The sequence below is a fragment of the Astatotilapia calliptera genome, chromosome 15, assembly GCF_900246225.1.
Source record: "Astatotilapia calliptera chromosome 15, fAstCal1.2, whole genome shotgun sequence".
Taxonomy (NCBI): Eukaryota; Metazoa; Chordata; class Actinopteri; order Cichliformes; family Cichlidae; genus Astatotilapia; species Astatotilapia calliptera.
The window spans coordinates 38,996,464-39,011,485 of NC_039316.1; the positions used below are offsets into that span (position 1 = coordinate 38,996,464).

Sequence of the window (15,022 nt, forward strand, 5' to 3'; positions counted from 1 at the left end):
TGTATTCTGTGTCCCAAATAAAAAAAAATTGTCTTATTTTTTGTTTTAAGAATCTATTTTACAAGTTTGGTAAGTTTCAGAAAAGCAGCATTAAGCCAATAAAATCATTTTTCATCTTTATAAATCTTGATATGAATAAATGGACCAGATTTTTGGTTGTAAGAGCGTTTCTGACTTCTGCTTTTCCTCTAATAACACATCACATTTGACTGCATGGAGATAAGGGTCATTCTCAGGGTCATTCTCAGCTGCAAAAGGGTATGGGGTATTGTTGTCAACCTGCCAGGCGGGGAGGTGGCATGGACACTTTTAAGTTGGGATAAGAATGAGGCGACGCAGGACTGATACTATAGGAGCATCTACTAGGAGCTGAGGGGTATACAGTGGTGTGAAAAAGTGTTTGTTCCCTTTTCTAGTTTTTTGCATTTGTCACACTTACATATTTCAGGTCATCAAACAAATTTGAATATTACACAAAGATAACTCAAGTAAACACAAAACGCAGTTTTTGAATCAAGAAATCTCTTGAATGGTGCCTGTCCGACAAAGTGAAGCAGACTAACAGATCTCAGAAAGCAACACATCATACCACGATCTAAAGAAACCCCTGAGGACCAAAGTCACTGACATCTATCGGCCTGGGAAGGGTTACGAAGCCATTTTAAGGCTTTGAGACTCCAATTAATCATGGAGAGAGCCATTATCCACACTGAACAGGGGTGAACCTTCCCAGGAGTGACCAGCCGACCACAATTACTCCAAATTTAGTCCAGAAGGTAACTAATTCAGATGGTCACAAAAGAACCCAGAACAACATTAAAGAACCACAGGCTTTACATGTCTTAGTCACAGTCAGAGTTTATAATTTACCAATAAAAAAGAGACTTGGCAAAAATGGCCTGCATGGCAGAGTTCAATGAGAAAATCACTGCTGACCAAAAAGGACCTCATCTCACATTTGCCAAAAACATCTGGATGATCCCCAAAACCTTTAGGACTGACAAGACAAAAGTTTAATTTTTTGGAAGGTGTGTGGCTCATTACATCTGGCGTAAAATTAACACAACATTTCACAAAAGGAATATCATAACAATAGTCAAATATGGCGGTGGTGTGATGGTCTGCAGCTGTTTTGCTGCCTCAGGACCTGGAAGACTTCCTGTGCTAAACTGAACCATGTTATTCTGCTGACTGTCCAGCAGTTTGTTTGTGACCTCAAGCTGAAGCGCACTTGGATTCTGCAGCAGGACGATGATCCGAAACACACCAAGTCTACCTCTGAATGGCTTAGCAGAAACATGTATGTGCGACTTGTATGTGGAGTGACGTAGTCAAAGCCCTGACCTGAATCTGACTGAGATGCTTGGGCATGGCCTTGGAAATGCAGTCCATGCTTGAAAACACTCCAGTGTTGCTCAATTACAACAATGAGTTAAGCAAAGATGAGTTAGACAAAATTCCTCCATGGTGCTGTAAAGACTCATTGCCAGGGCAACATCACACGATGTTTCAAAGCGGTGACAGGACCGCACAGGTGAAAGAAGACACTAATATTATGTTCAACTTAAGGACCAGTTCTAGTCAAAACACTATACATAAGGTTAATATCTGTATCCAGTTATTTACAACTGAGATAGCAGACCATGATTGTTTCTGAGCCTTTACAGTCTATTAATATGTTTTTAATGAGAAAGTAAGCTACTGTGAATTCAAGTTAAGATAACCCTGGTTTGTGCCTATCAGTAGGTGACAGGCCACAGATAAGCACCAATTCCTCTAAAAGATACAGATCTGCAGGGTTTGGAAAACCCAGAAGGTTGATATTGTTGCTGGATATCATATCTGGATTGAGAAAAAAACATTCAGCTCAGAGCACAACAAAAACTATATTTGTAACCCCAAGGTCCACCTCTGCTTCAGAATCAAACCACAGCTAGCAGCCTGCTGGAATCCAGGATGGGAAACACAGATGTAAGCTGAGAACTTACTAAAAGAGCCTTTTCACAATGGAAAAATGTCACATATGGATGATGTGAATAGCTGTTGTTAGCTAGAAGCCCATGTAAGAGCACAAACTGGGGATAAACTGAGCTGCCAAACCTCACAATCTGAAGGTTTCCAATGATAAACATGACAGATGTTTTATAACGAACCAAAACTGCTAAATGGAAAGAAAAAAGACTGAAATAAGTCAAACAATAAAGAATCAAATGAACCAGAGCAATAATGTATGATATCAGTTTTTTGTAAGTGTGTGGTAAGTAAATTAATGTACAGTTCAGTAATAGAGTTTTATTTCAAAAACATTGTCCTGAAATACGTTTTTTTGCATTTGTGATTTGTCTTTAAATAAAACAAAAGAACAAACAAACAAGCAAAAAACGAACAAAGAAAAGAAAAGAAAGCAACAAGGAAAACATAAACATTGAGATGCTGGAGTTGAACATATTACATTAACACTGTTTTTAACTCATTATTGTTTTGGAGACAGTGTATTTTAAAACACTTAAAACTTTGGGAAAACAGTATTTTCCTACCTGAGATTACATTTATCCGCATACTTACAATCTTATTTAAAAGTCATTCTTTGCTGTACTTTTTCTTTAGTTTTTTATATTACATTTTTATTATTATTTTTGTATTATTTATACTTTAAGGTATAATTTTACAGTAAAATAAAGTAGAATAAAATGAACAAAGTAAAATAAAATAAGATTAAATAAAATTATAATCGTACTGGATTTAGAAAAACAAGCAAGGACGCACGCTGCCAATCACGTGACGATAACACCGGTCTCCTCTGACGTTCTAAGATTAACGTTTCCGGTTTATTTTTCACAATAAAGGGCTCTAATTATTTCATGAATTTTGTTCGGCCCCGAATGGTTTTATGTGGTGTAAAACAATTGAATATCAATGGTGACTTGTTTTAATTATATTTTAGCTTTACGTCAGAACATTTTCAAGGACCTGTGTTCTATATACATAAAAATTCAAATAATATTTATTTTATTTTGAAAGGTTTGCTTTCCATTTCCGGTCCAGACCGACGGAAATGTAGCTAGCTTAGCGTAGCTCCTCCCTGTCTGTTAGCACGTAGAAAGTTCAGCTGGACGGCTGAACTCGGTCGTTGGCCTCGGAAGTTTAACAGAATGGCTCCACTGAAGTTTTGTGCGAATATTTCGTGGCTGTTCACAGAGCTTCCGGACTTCAGCCAGAGAATATTAGCAGCAGCCGCGGCTGGATTTCAGGCTGTGGAGGCAGCGTGGCTGTACGATTCGGATCTACAGGAGCTTCAGAGAGTCAGAAAGGCCACAGGGGTGGAGGTCGTCCTTATCAACACCCCGCCAGGTAGACACTAGAGGGGGTCGCACCGTTACACGCAGCTGTTCATGTTAACTACCAATGCTGAAGAATGGCGTGGAGAGCAACTTCCTCCCGGGTGGGAGTGCACAACAATAAAAGAAAAAACCCACGACCTTCTTAAAACGATAAATATTAATTGTTTTTCTTTTAATGACAAATATTCTTAAATAAGCCAATTTGAAAATTAAAAATACAAATTAAATCCAATACAAAGCCAGTCAGGCCTGTGTCAGGTAGTGCTACTGCTCCACTACTACTGGCATGTTTTACAAAGCCAAAAATACTACATTTGAGCTATTCTAATGTAACTAATGCAGTTTCAGTACAGGGTGAGTACAGGACGATAGCGCTGCATTGTGTTTGTGTCACAGTTTCAGTCTGTTTGAGGATTGTTCCACCCCTAGTCTTACCGCATCCATGCATCATCTGCTTATCCAGTTCAGGGTCACAGTTGGGCTGGAGCCTGTCCCACATGTCATTGAGGGGGAGGCAGGGTGGCCTTATAGTTGTGGCTCTCTGGCGAAACGTGTTAATGTTTCCTCTCAGCTGACTGAGAGGTGGTTAATAAAGGGAGAAACTGATCATTTAAAATAAATAAATAAAATCTGATTGAAGTGTAGACTTTAAGCTATAATTCAAGGGGTTAACAAAAGTATTGCATTTATTGTCTTCTTTCGATATGCTGGAGCAGCGGCTCTACTCCACACTATGCCTCCAGTCATCTGAGCTCTCACCCTTTCTCTAAGAATGAACCCAGCCACCATACTGTCATTTCAACTGCATGAGTTTGCGACCTTTTGGTCATTACCCAAATTCCATGAGAGTTGGGACGTAGATGGACTGTCTCAGTCTTTCAACTTGGTGCTCTCGTCACCTTGATAATTCAATACAATACCTGCAATACTGCTGATGTTGCACCAATCTGCTGGTCCAATAAGATTTCAAAATGCTTGAACTCTCTTGCTTGAGGCAGCGTCTCTTCTCCAACACAGTGGGAGACTTCCACTGTTTTTGTGGCCTCAGACTTGTAGGACTCAGACTCTGACTCCGAGGTGCTGACTCTCCTGCATGTTGTAAGGAGCTAGTTGAGGTGACTTGGGCACTGGTTAAGATGTCTCCCAGGCACCTCCCTTTGGAGGTCTGGGAATCCCCCCCCCCCCCCCCGGAGGGAAAATGTGACTGGGGAGAAGGATGTATGGAATACCCTGCTGCCAGAGGTGTCCAAATTTGAATGAGGGGAACATAATGGATGGATGCAATTGCATTAACTTGTTTTTTTATGCATAGTCCCAATTTGGTCAAAAGAGCAAATCTGAGATATGAACATGTGTGCATTTCAATTCTGAGCTGCCCTTTGCTGTCTCTTGAAAAGCAAAGTGGGCCAAAAACAAACGAGAGAAAAGCCGATCAGCTGATCATTGATCAGTTTCATGATTGAAGTAGCAGCAGGAGAGGGAGGGGGAGGCAGTCGCTCCATATATCGGTTGTTAAGCTTAACGCTGGAATGCTTTACAAACACTCAGAGATGGACTTACACACTTGCTTTACTTCTCTGGGATCACTTCCTCGGAGATGAAATGCTGGTTTGGTAGCGAGACTCAACCAGACCGCCGACAGGTCTCGCACCACAGCCGCTCTATCACGTGACCACACTGCTCCGACGTGCTACGGTTATGAGCAGAGTTATGCCATGTGGCAAGTTTTGTGAGGTGCTCTTGTGATATTTAATGGATCGGATTACATTTTTTATTTCTCTCCGATATCCGATCCAGTAATTTAGGTCAGTATCGGACCGACACGTAATATCGGATCGGTCCATCTCTAGTGTAAACACAGTATATTGATTAGAACAAGGATATGTTGGGTAGGAATCTGCCAGCATAGACAAACAGTTTTCCCTATTTTCATGGCTCTGACAGTTTGTGAATAGTTTTGGTTTTGAAGTCCTCATTTCTTCCTCAGGGTTTTATTAAAAGTAACTGTCGTTCAAGATTATTAATCACCCAGAGCAACAAGATCATCAGTTTCACTTACGGAGGCAGAGCAATGAAGACGCATCATAAACACTAACAATGATGTCACCCACTACAGCAGGCATTCAACACACAGAAATTAAGCTTAAGAGTGGTGTGTGTGTGTGTGTGTGTGTGTGTGTGTGTGTGTGTGTGTGTGTGTGTGTGTGTGTGTGTGTGTGTGTGTTGCAGGAGATATAAAGGCAGGTGATCTCGGTCTTGGAGCAGTTCCTGGAAGAGAAGCAGAGTTCAGAGAGGGACTGGATCTAAGTGTGAAGTATGCCAGAGCTTTGGACTGTAAGAGGTAAATTGAAATCCATTTTTTATCCCCTAACCTCCAACCTGAGAAACAAAGAAATTGCATATATTATTAACAAGCGTGTAGTCATACGAACGCTTGCATTTGTCTTGTGCTGTGTAATAGGGCTGCATTGATTCTTCAAGTAATCAGAATAATTACAAAAGGGAAACCAAGAAGTAATGCAGTCTTATATGAAAGACATTTCATATCCACATACTCGCATACACAGAGGGCCTCCAACACTAAAGAGACGTCCCATACAGGGACGCGGACCCTAACCACGGGTCTCAGCCCGTGAAGCCCTTTCAAAGAAACGCATAGCAAGGGGAGGTGCACTTGCTCTCACCCTGTCTGCTGCTTAATAAGCCTCAATTGTAGAAAAAAAATGCTTTTATCCAGCAGCTCCTGCAGGAATGTCGAAATGGATAACTGGGATGGTCCTGGCACCATTCCTCAAAGGCTGCCCATTTGTAAGCATATGAGGCTCCTGATTGCTGCTACCATGCTTGGGGGCAGACCCTTAGCTGTCAAATTGAACCTGTCATCATGATGAACTGAGGACATGCGGGGCCGATGTGCTCTCTCTAGAACTGGAGATACCCCTCCCTGCCTGTTTATATAAGAGACCATCCTGACTTGGATATTCTGGCTCCTCAGAATCAGACGAAAATGCTTGAGAGCTGAGAACACTGCTAGTAAGTGATCGATGTGCAGCCTGTGCTGTGGTCCAGATCCCTCTCACTGATGCGCCATCACACAGAGCTCCCCACCCCATCAGAGAAGCAGTGGTGGATACCACGTTGTGAAACAACACTGCCAGTCGGAGAGCCCTGGTGCAGCAGCCAGGGCTCCCTCCAGGGACAGAGAGCTAACATGCAAGCTGTGGTTACCGTCAGCATCCTCCAGCAAAAGCTATGTCGTCACCTCCTCTGTTTAGCAAGTTACGAGAGCCCAGTGGTCCAGATAAGATGCAAACACCCATCTCTCTGAGGGGTGCTAACGCTGCCAGTGTGTTCATGGGGAAATGCATCACCTGCCTGGCCTGGCTCACTCGCTTGCAGGCTGAGCATTTGAATAAGCATTTTTCATTGATTGTAACACAGGACCGTGTACATTAATACAGTTTGTTGGAGACACCTTGGTGGGGCACAGCAATGAAACACAGCAGGAACACTTGATTTGGTCACCTGAAAATTCAATATACCCAAACTTGGAGTTACAACCTGAGAAATTTCGTGTGCAGGGGGTTTGTGCTTCGTAGACGGTGGTAGAAAAGTGCAGTGTTGTCTGGGGCCGACAACCTAAACAACTTAAGTGGTGCCTCTTGGACAGCAACAGAGAGGGAAAAGCAGCATTTCCCTGCCGCTGGACCCATTCTCCACTCGGTCCCAGAGATAGGAGGGCTGAGGCTTGTTGGGCCCGAGGGTTTGCTGGTGTGGAAGTCGATACGGAGGCTGTGCGCTCGCTGCAAGGTCACCCGCAGCAGCCGTGGGCGCCGCTCTCTCGCAGGTCGGCAGAGGAGTGGCAGGCCTGTGAGAGCTAGAGCTGCTTCTTCCTCAGATCAAATCCAGCCTGCATTGCTTCCAGTGATGGTCCGAATAGCCCAGCAGCAGACACTGGTTCGTCAAATACACAGCCTTGTCCCTGTCTGGGAAATCAAAGAGCGTCAGCCACAGGTACCTCTGTGCCACTCCCATCAACACCATCCCTCTGCCAAGGCAGTGCTGCATAGGGTGCAGCACTCCATACCACTACTGCATAGCGGGGCGCACGAAGGATCTAATCAGTGGCGATTATGACCTTGTTAAGGAGAAGTGCCAGCGGGCTGTCTGCAGGAACCAGCAGCCCGAGCACCACCAGGGACATCGCCTGGTACGTCTGGAGCACTGTGACGAAGCGGCAGTGCCTGAGCCCGATAAATCTTGTCCAGCTGCGCGTGCTGAAGCTGCAGTGCGTGAACGGCAGAGTTGTGGGGCAACCGTCACCGTGGTTGTGAGACGGGGGCAGATAAGCAGCCAGGGACAGCTCCAGCTAAGCCAGCCTCCTCAGCACCATCCAGGTCCACAGTGACACAGGTGACAGTATTTTGCTGCATGATGCGGTCAGCTCAGAGACCAAGTCGGGAACATGGGACGCCAGTTTTTGGCCGTCATGGGCTCCGGTGGGAGGATAAGAATTACAACGTGTCCTGAGCTGGCAGAGGAGAGGGTCAGTCCACGGGAAAAAGAGACACGTCGTTGTGGCCGGCCGACGCAGCAGTAGCGGCGCACTGCGATAGGCTCTCCTGCTCATCCCTCAACAAACCACACGTCCAGCACGTCCTCGTCTCCCTGGGGGGCGCTGGCCACCTGCGTGGTTCCGGCTCATCTCTGGTTAACCCGTCAACATATTCCATGTCGTCAGCTCAGCTAATTGCGGGGACATTGACCACATACTCCTCGTCTTTGGACTCAGAGGTTTGTTCTTCGCAGTGTGTAAACTCTGGCTCCATGTTAGACCATCATCATCTCTGCTGCTGTGGTGTTGTCAGTATTGGCGGGCTTAATAAACTTAATTAACTTAACCTTTTGTTTACTTGCTGCTCCTAAGTTGTATTACCTGTATTGCAGTTCTGTTCTCAGTGGCTCACGTTTCCAGAGCCGTGTGTTAAACGAAGCAAAGAATTTGTGTCGAGAATTTTTTACGATGGAATTATTCAAATTACTCGCTGAATGTTTGCAGTCCAACTGCAAATATTGTAAATATAAAAATGGGACACTATCACCCCCCCTGCTCTCTGGGGTCAGCTGTCTCTCTCAGTGAGCTGTACTGAGTGATGCTGGTTGTTCCAGCAGTGAGTCCAGGCTCAGCACCAAAGCAGACTGTTTTACACAAATTGCTGAACTCGCTCCCGGTGGACTTCAGCTTTGTGTACAAGCTTGCCTTTATTTAGCTGGATCCATTTACATGGTTTAAATTGTTGTATCTGTGCGCTTTCTTTATAACACATTGTGAAGCACTTTGTGTGTTTTGTTCTTGAAAAGTGCAGCATAAATAAAATTAACTTACTTACAGTTGCAAGTCAACCAGGCTCAGACGTTTCTCGGGCCATGATAGTAGAGCAGCTAGAAGAAAGGCACTTTAGTAAGAGGCATGGCTGCCAGCAAGAGCCCAAACACTGTCTGCTGAACACCAGGCAACGTTTATGGCCTAGTAATACCACTCTGTAAATGTAAGTGCTCCTTCACTAAGTAAAACATTGTGCTCTCAGCAGCCGAAACACATTTACTTTAAAACACAAAGACTGCTTTCTCCACATGGTGTCCACTCATTCTGCCAAATGTTATACAAAGTATAAGAAACTCAAAGGTTATTTTCATTGTGCTGGCGGTGACACAACCGCAGCATTACTGGTACATGCTGCGGTTGCTTTGGCAGGTTCAGCCAGCAGGTGATTTACTGGTGGATGTGTTGAATTGTTTTTGCATTTTATTGCACAGCCCTCATTTCCTCGAGAGTTGTTGTCATTTGTCGCTCTGTTATGTTATCGTCTGATTAAGTCACGACACACCAGCTGGTACTTAATGAAAGTAAAGCTCAGCAATAGTTGAACTTAATTTCATTTGATATCTCTTCAGCACCGTGCACAGATGTTCTGGACACAGTCAAAGCAGTTGGTTTGTAACTTCCTGTTGATTTTCTGGTTCATCTTCAAAATTTGCATTGAAGATTTTCTGGTTACTGGAAGCTTTCAGTCACAGCTTTGCTGGTTTTTGTGACTTTTTCATAAAATGCATTAACTGCCTGATATCTTTTGGATGTGTTATAATGAAGTTAATCACACTTCTGGCATCTGAGGCTACAGATTTGCCAACATATGCTGTCTTCAGAGGCTGCAGAGATTTAGCGAACAGAAGCAGCTGTGTGCAGCAGACACCAGAGTCCACTGTGGTCGGGACCAAAGTACCACCAGGAAAAGTCAATTCAGTTCATGTAAATAGGCGTGACGTCACAGCAATCAATAACTCCGCCCGTTGGCGTTGTCCCCTGATACAATCGGAGTAATTTACAGGAAATTTCAGCGTAAGGTTCTTGATGACCGCTCTGGGGCGGGCTAAGCCTCTTAATGGTGCTGTCTAATGGTGCGAGATTTTAGAGAGGTCCGCCGAGGTTCGCTGATGCTCCGTAGATGTAAAGCAGAAATTTCTACTTCATGTTGCAGTGTGCGTTTCCTTTTTGTCTTATCCAGTTACGGGAGCGTCGCGTTTCCACTAAAGGTTAAGTGAAGACATTGTGTGTTGATCTGGACTTAAAGCGTACATCATCCCCACTGCTTTGTTCATGTAGAGGATGACCTGTGACATGGCGTTATGGTTCCAGATCCTCACTGGACATCATTGCGTGTTAGACTGACCACAGTTGCAAACAAGGAGACATGTTGCCAAATGCGAGTCATAAAACAGCCCCTTGTGTCCGAGCGCCCGGCTGTTCCCTGGAACGTGCTGGAAACGTCTCTTTTCAACATCTGTTGGCTCATTTTTCTGTTTTGTTTCCGAGCAGCTGGCAACGTAAATTTGAAAAGCTTGTTTGTCTCTTAATTCTTGTAATTGCCGCCGAGTTATCTCATAATTTGAGCCAGTTTGATTAGATGGTTGATAAACCAAACAAACGCACCTTTTGGAGATCTTTGTGTGTCACTTTTGTTCTCAGGTGTGTAAAGCTGCCCTGCAGGTACAGAGTTGAACAAAGCCATGTTGATTTGGCACAGTGTGTGAAAAATACAAATCCATTTAGCTGCTGGTGTTGCTCGTGCAGACTCATTGTCACATTTCAGCAGAACGCAGGCATTGTTAATGACACCTGCTTTAACCAGACAACGTGTCTGCTGTGAAAAAGGTCGATTCAGACCAATTTGGGACAAGCTCAGCTCCCTTAACTCATTCACTGCCATTGACATCTATAGCCGTCAATTGCAGTGAATGAGTCAATGGGTTTAACTCATTCACTGCCAATGGCTGGCAGTGAATGAGTTAATAAGTCTGGCACAAAAGCAGTCTTTATAAATGTGTTTTAAAAGCTAGAATAGAGTAATAGATGTTCCTGTGTGCCATCTTTTCTACATTTCCTTTCCAGGATTCACCTGATGGCTGGGAGAGTTCCCGTGGACTCTGACAGAGCGACGGTTGCTAAGGAAATGGAGGCGGTCTTTGTGCAGAACCTGAAATATGCCGCTGATATCCTTTCAAAGGTAAGTGACCTTCTCTGTCCAACATACCACTACTGTCACGGCAGTGCAGTCATAAATCTTTCATGAATGCATTCCCCTTTGGGCATGAAAAAGGATTTAATCCCTGCACTCGAGTAAAGGCAGAGTTTCAGAGTGCACGTGATGAGCACAGCAAAGGTAAATATATGTTTAATTGAGTGGGTTGAGCCTACGTGGAGGCGGTTTGGTGTCGTGGCTGAGAAAGAGGATCTCCACGCTAACAACTGGATCTGTTCCAGTGGTTGAAGCTGTCGCACAGAGATGAGCTAACGTGAGAGTCACTCAGTGCTCTGTAGCCGTTTGCTTCTCCACAAACTTCTGCTTGAGAGCCACGCCCACTGCGACATCAGTCAGTGACTTTCCACCTCAGCTGGCGTCCCTGTCACTGCTTCCCAGCCCTCCACTGTGTCTGACACGGCTGCTTTTCAGCGAAATACTCTGAAAACCGCATGTGCATCCACGTGGACGAGCCCCGACACTGACCTGCGACAGCGTTTGAAGCACTTCTGTATCGTTTCTAGCTGCACTGTTGCCAGATATGAACAGAGATGGAGCTGGGTGTAATGGCCTGTGGACAATGATTTTAGGCTATACCACAATAGACAGTTTATATCTTGATATTTCAAATATTTCATGCTCAATTTATCCCTTTAATACATACAGTTGCACTCGTGTGGAGCTTCTAGAAGTCATTGCAAAATAGACCTACAATAAAACATAATTGAATCCATTCCAGGGCTGGCACTGGGACACATTGGCTCTTACCAACTGTTTGCTGAAAGTAAGGCCATGATGTGAGGCTGTATATGTGCTCGTATACTGTAATTTAATAGAGACCAAAGCTGGCACACACTAAAACTCCAGTTTTATTCTTGCTGTTTCTCTGCTGAAATCCTGATTCTAGTAGTTGCAGCATTATCTGGTAAAATCAGCGTAAAAGCCAACAGCTGTGATTGTATTTGTTCCTTTGGGGGGACGGCTGCTATAGTTTTGTGTAAAATGACTCAAAATGATGTGTTTTTGTTGAATTTTTGTTGAAACCTTTTCCACTCTGCACTTACTGAGCAGAGTAAAAGCAAAGATAGAAGCGCCTCTGACAGGACAGCAGGGTCTGTGCTCGGGGGCGATATTCTCGACTCTTCTGTGGACAGTGTGCAGGCTTTTCCCCAAACGTTTGGATTTCTCGGTAACTATTTTTGTCAACAGTCACTACTTTGGACACCTGTAGTACGTTGTGGTGAGCCAGGTCTGGGATGTTAGCTTGGGCAGCAAAATATGAGACGCCCAGAGTTTGAAACTGGCAACTAGTAACCTGAAGGTTGCTGGTTTGAGTCCCTGTTAGGTACTAAAATGTGTATAATGAATGAAAAATATGATTCAAGTTACACCAATCACACTATCGCTCTTAGGAAGGAATCACTGGACTGATTGAACCGATCAACACCAGGATTACAGACCCCGGGTATTTTCTGGACTCTCCTCATCAGGGTAAGCCCGCCCACTCTAAACACCCTTGAACTGACATCAAGAAACACGTTATGTTTACTTTTGCATATGAATGATCAAAAACCGCTGACCTGACCAAACTATGAGTTCAGCTGGAGCTTCAAGTAAGAGTTGACTGGTTGACTAGAATGATGATAATATCAGGGCTCAGTCCAGGTGTCATACTCGTGACCTTTGACCCTCTGGATATCATGTTAGATGCGAGTGTATTATATGTCCTTCATGCAGACATGCTAACACTGCTTTGCTGTGTCTGCCTACGTCTTTTCCTGTTACCTTAGTTACCAGTTTCACTACTTTTGTTCTCCAAAGAGTCATAAAAGTCTCAGACATCAAAATGAATAATGGCAGTGGTTGCACGTGCAACCTGTAGACTTTGGTAAAGTTTTAAAGACTTTCATCAGTTTGTTTTTTCCAAATTAACTCGTGAACGTAATGATGCAAAAGCCTGTTTCCAACAGCAGCAATGAAATCTTCCATCATCGCTGAGCTGGACCAACCAAATGCAGTGGTCTGATTGGTCAGATCGGTTTATTCCGAGCCGAAAAATCGAGCTTGGTTAAAAAGTGAAATTACAGCTGCTGCATTAACAATCGGTCCAAAAACTGCACAGTTTTTATGCATCTGGTGTGTGAAGGCCTTCAGACTGTGTCATTAAAATTAGTCAACAGCTAAAGCGGGAAAATCCCAACCTAAATGTGAGCTGGTATGTTTATTCATCAGTGACCCTGAACCATGAACGGCGCGATGTTGTAATGATGACGTTCAGTATGTCGTCTCATTTCCAGCACATGTAAATGCTTCTTTTTTCTGTCTGCAGCATCTGCAATCCTGGAGAAGGTTGGAAAGCCAAATATGAAACTGCAGATGGTGGGTTCTTTCAAAATGTGTCTAAAGTGGAGACAAATAACGTAACAGCCGTCTACACTGTTTCAGGACATCTTTCACTGGCAAATAATGGATGGAAACCTCACACAAAACATTCAAAAGTATATTCCTGTCATTGGTGAGTATGCAAATGTTCATCTGGTATTAAAAACTCAAATCAGTTATAGCAGTCAAGATCTCAAATCGAATCCTTCTGGGTTAATATCTGCAGAGGCTGCCTGTCTTTCCTTCTCTTCTTTATTAATTTCTGCCGTCACTCACACTTCCTGTCTCTTCTATTCTGAAAGTGCTCGAACTCGTGGGGGTGACGGCGTGGTGGCTTGAGTTAGAGCCAGGAAATGGCCATAATGCACAAAAACTGGATGTGCAGAGGGAACTGACTTACCCTGCTGATGATGTGCTTTGCCTTTAAACAGCAGCTACAGAGGAAACGAGGTCCATCAGGTCGTTTGCTTCATCAGCATCAGATACTGACTGTAGGCTGCCGTAAATGACATTTTAAAACTTGAACCTTGTTATCGAGCAGCATGCTTTTTTCTTTCTCAGAGGCAGACTAAAGGTATCTGTGTCTTATCACACAAGTGGCATTAAGGATGTTAATTAAAATCACCTTGCAGACCTCATAATCTTGATATGGACACTGACCTCTGTCAGCTGCACTCAGAGAGGCTGTGTCTGCACTGGGCAGAAGTCTTTCTGTCTAGTTTAGTTCTGTGTGCAGCGCGACTGAAGTGTAGAAGTAACAAATGCACGGGCTGATTTTCAGCATCACTCTGACACATCATTGCACAGATGAAAGAGTCCTACGTGTTTCTTTCGTGTCTGTATTGAAGGACAAAAGCACTCCCAGGTCCTCCGTGTTACTGGAGGTAATCCTATCCACAGTAGGTATCTGGTCAGGCGCTGACTTCTGCTCTTTATGTTGCCCAACACAAATTTGGGCAGTTTCACACATAAAACCTGGTTTTATGTTTCGTGTGAACACATCACAAGATGATAGGTTGCCACGTTTCTCAGGTCACGTCCAGATTGCTCAGGTTCCCAGCAGAAATGAGCCCGACAGCGCCGGAGAGCTCAGTTACAGCTACCTGTTCGACACACTGGAAAACATCGGCTACCAGGGTTATATCGGGTGTGAGTACAAGCCGCAAGGTGAGTGTTCGTGTGATTTAAGGAATGATTATGAAAAAGACTTAGAAAACAGCCGTAATTAACTCTCTCTTTGCACTGCAGGCTCCACAGACGAGGGTCTCGGCTGGATCAAAGAGTACTGGGCTCACAGAAAGTGCTGAGAGGAGGTGACGGAGCATAAAGCTGCCAGAGCCCGACGGACCTCCACCTGCAGCACGCGGACTTTGCACAGACTCCTGTGTCCTCCTCTCTGAATCTGTTTCCACACTGTAGAAAGAAGTGAATACACGACTTCCTCCTCATCGTTGCTGGGTTTGTGCTTCTTTCTTCATCGGTGCACTCAGTTCATTCACAGCAGTGATTCAGGATGGCAATGATGTTCTTTAAAAGTTCAAATCATTTTTTCCATAAGTTTCTTCGTAGCATCAGGTGGAAGGAACGTAGGACGGAGCAGGCAGAGCTGCCGAAGGCTCAGAAGTAGAAAATACTGACTGTGAGAGGCAAGCTCGACATCAAAGGTGTTTCTTAAGAAAAAAATCTTAGAGTAGCAGCCTGATGGAGCAAATGATTAAG

General features: G+C 44.2%; 1 protein-coding gene across 2 annotated transcripts; it reads left to right on the forward strand.

Moving 5' to 3' along the window:
- The first annotated feature begins 3,067 nt into the window (after positions 1–3,067).
- hyi (hydroxypyruvate isomerase) lies at positions 3,068–14,756 on the forward strand. Of its 2 annotated transcripts, none has more exons than XM_026194046.1 (8): positions 3,068–3,351; positions 5,571–5,682; positions 10,792–10,906; positions 12,334–12,412; positions 13,251–13,300; positions 13,349–13,436; positions 14,336–14,470; positions 14,552–14,756. In XM_026194046.1, the coding sequence occupies exons 1-8, from the start codon at positions 3,153–3,155 to the stop codon at positions 14,608–14,610; spliced, it is 837 nt and encodes a 278-aa protein (XP_026049831.1). In that variant the 5' UTR covers positions 3,068–3,152; the 3' UTR covers positions 14,611–14,756. The 2 variants fall into 2 exon arrangements, with proteins under 2 accessions (XP_026049831.1, XP_026049832.1); XM_026194047.1 differs by having other exon boundaries at positions 13,367–13,436.
- The last annotated feature ends 266 nt before the right edge of the window (positions 14,757–15,022 follow it).

Excerpts from the sequence above, each read along its gene's own strand:
- hyi (XM_026194046.1), top strand. The coding sequence starts at position 3,153 with ATGGCTCCACTGAAGTTTTGTGCGAATATTTCGTGGCTGTTCACAGAG. Across the intron at positions 10,907-12,333 it reads CCGCTGATATCCTTTCAAAG|GAAGGAATCACTGGACTGAT; the intron begins GTAAGTGACCTT and ends TATCGCTCTTAG. Across the intron at positions 13,301-13,348 it reads CAAATATGAAACTGCAGATG|CCGTCTACACTGTTTCAGGA; the intron begins GTGGGTTCTTTC and ends ATAACGTAACAG.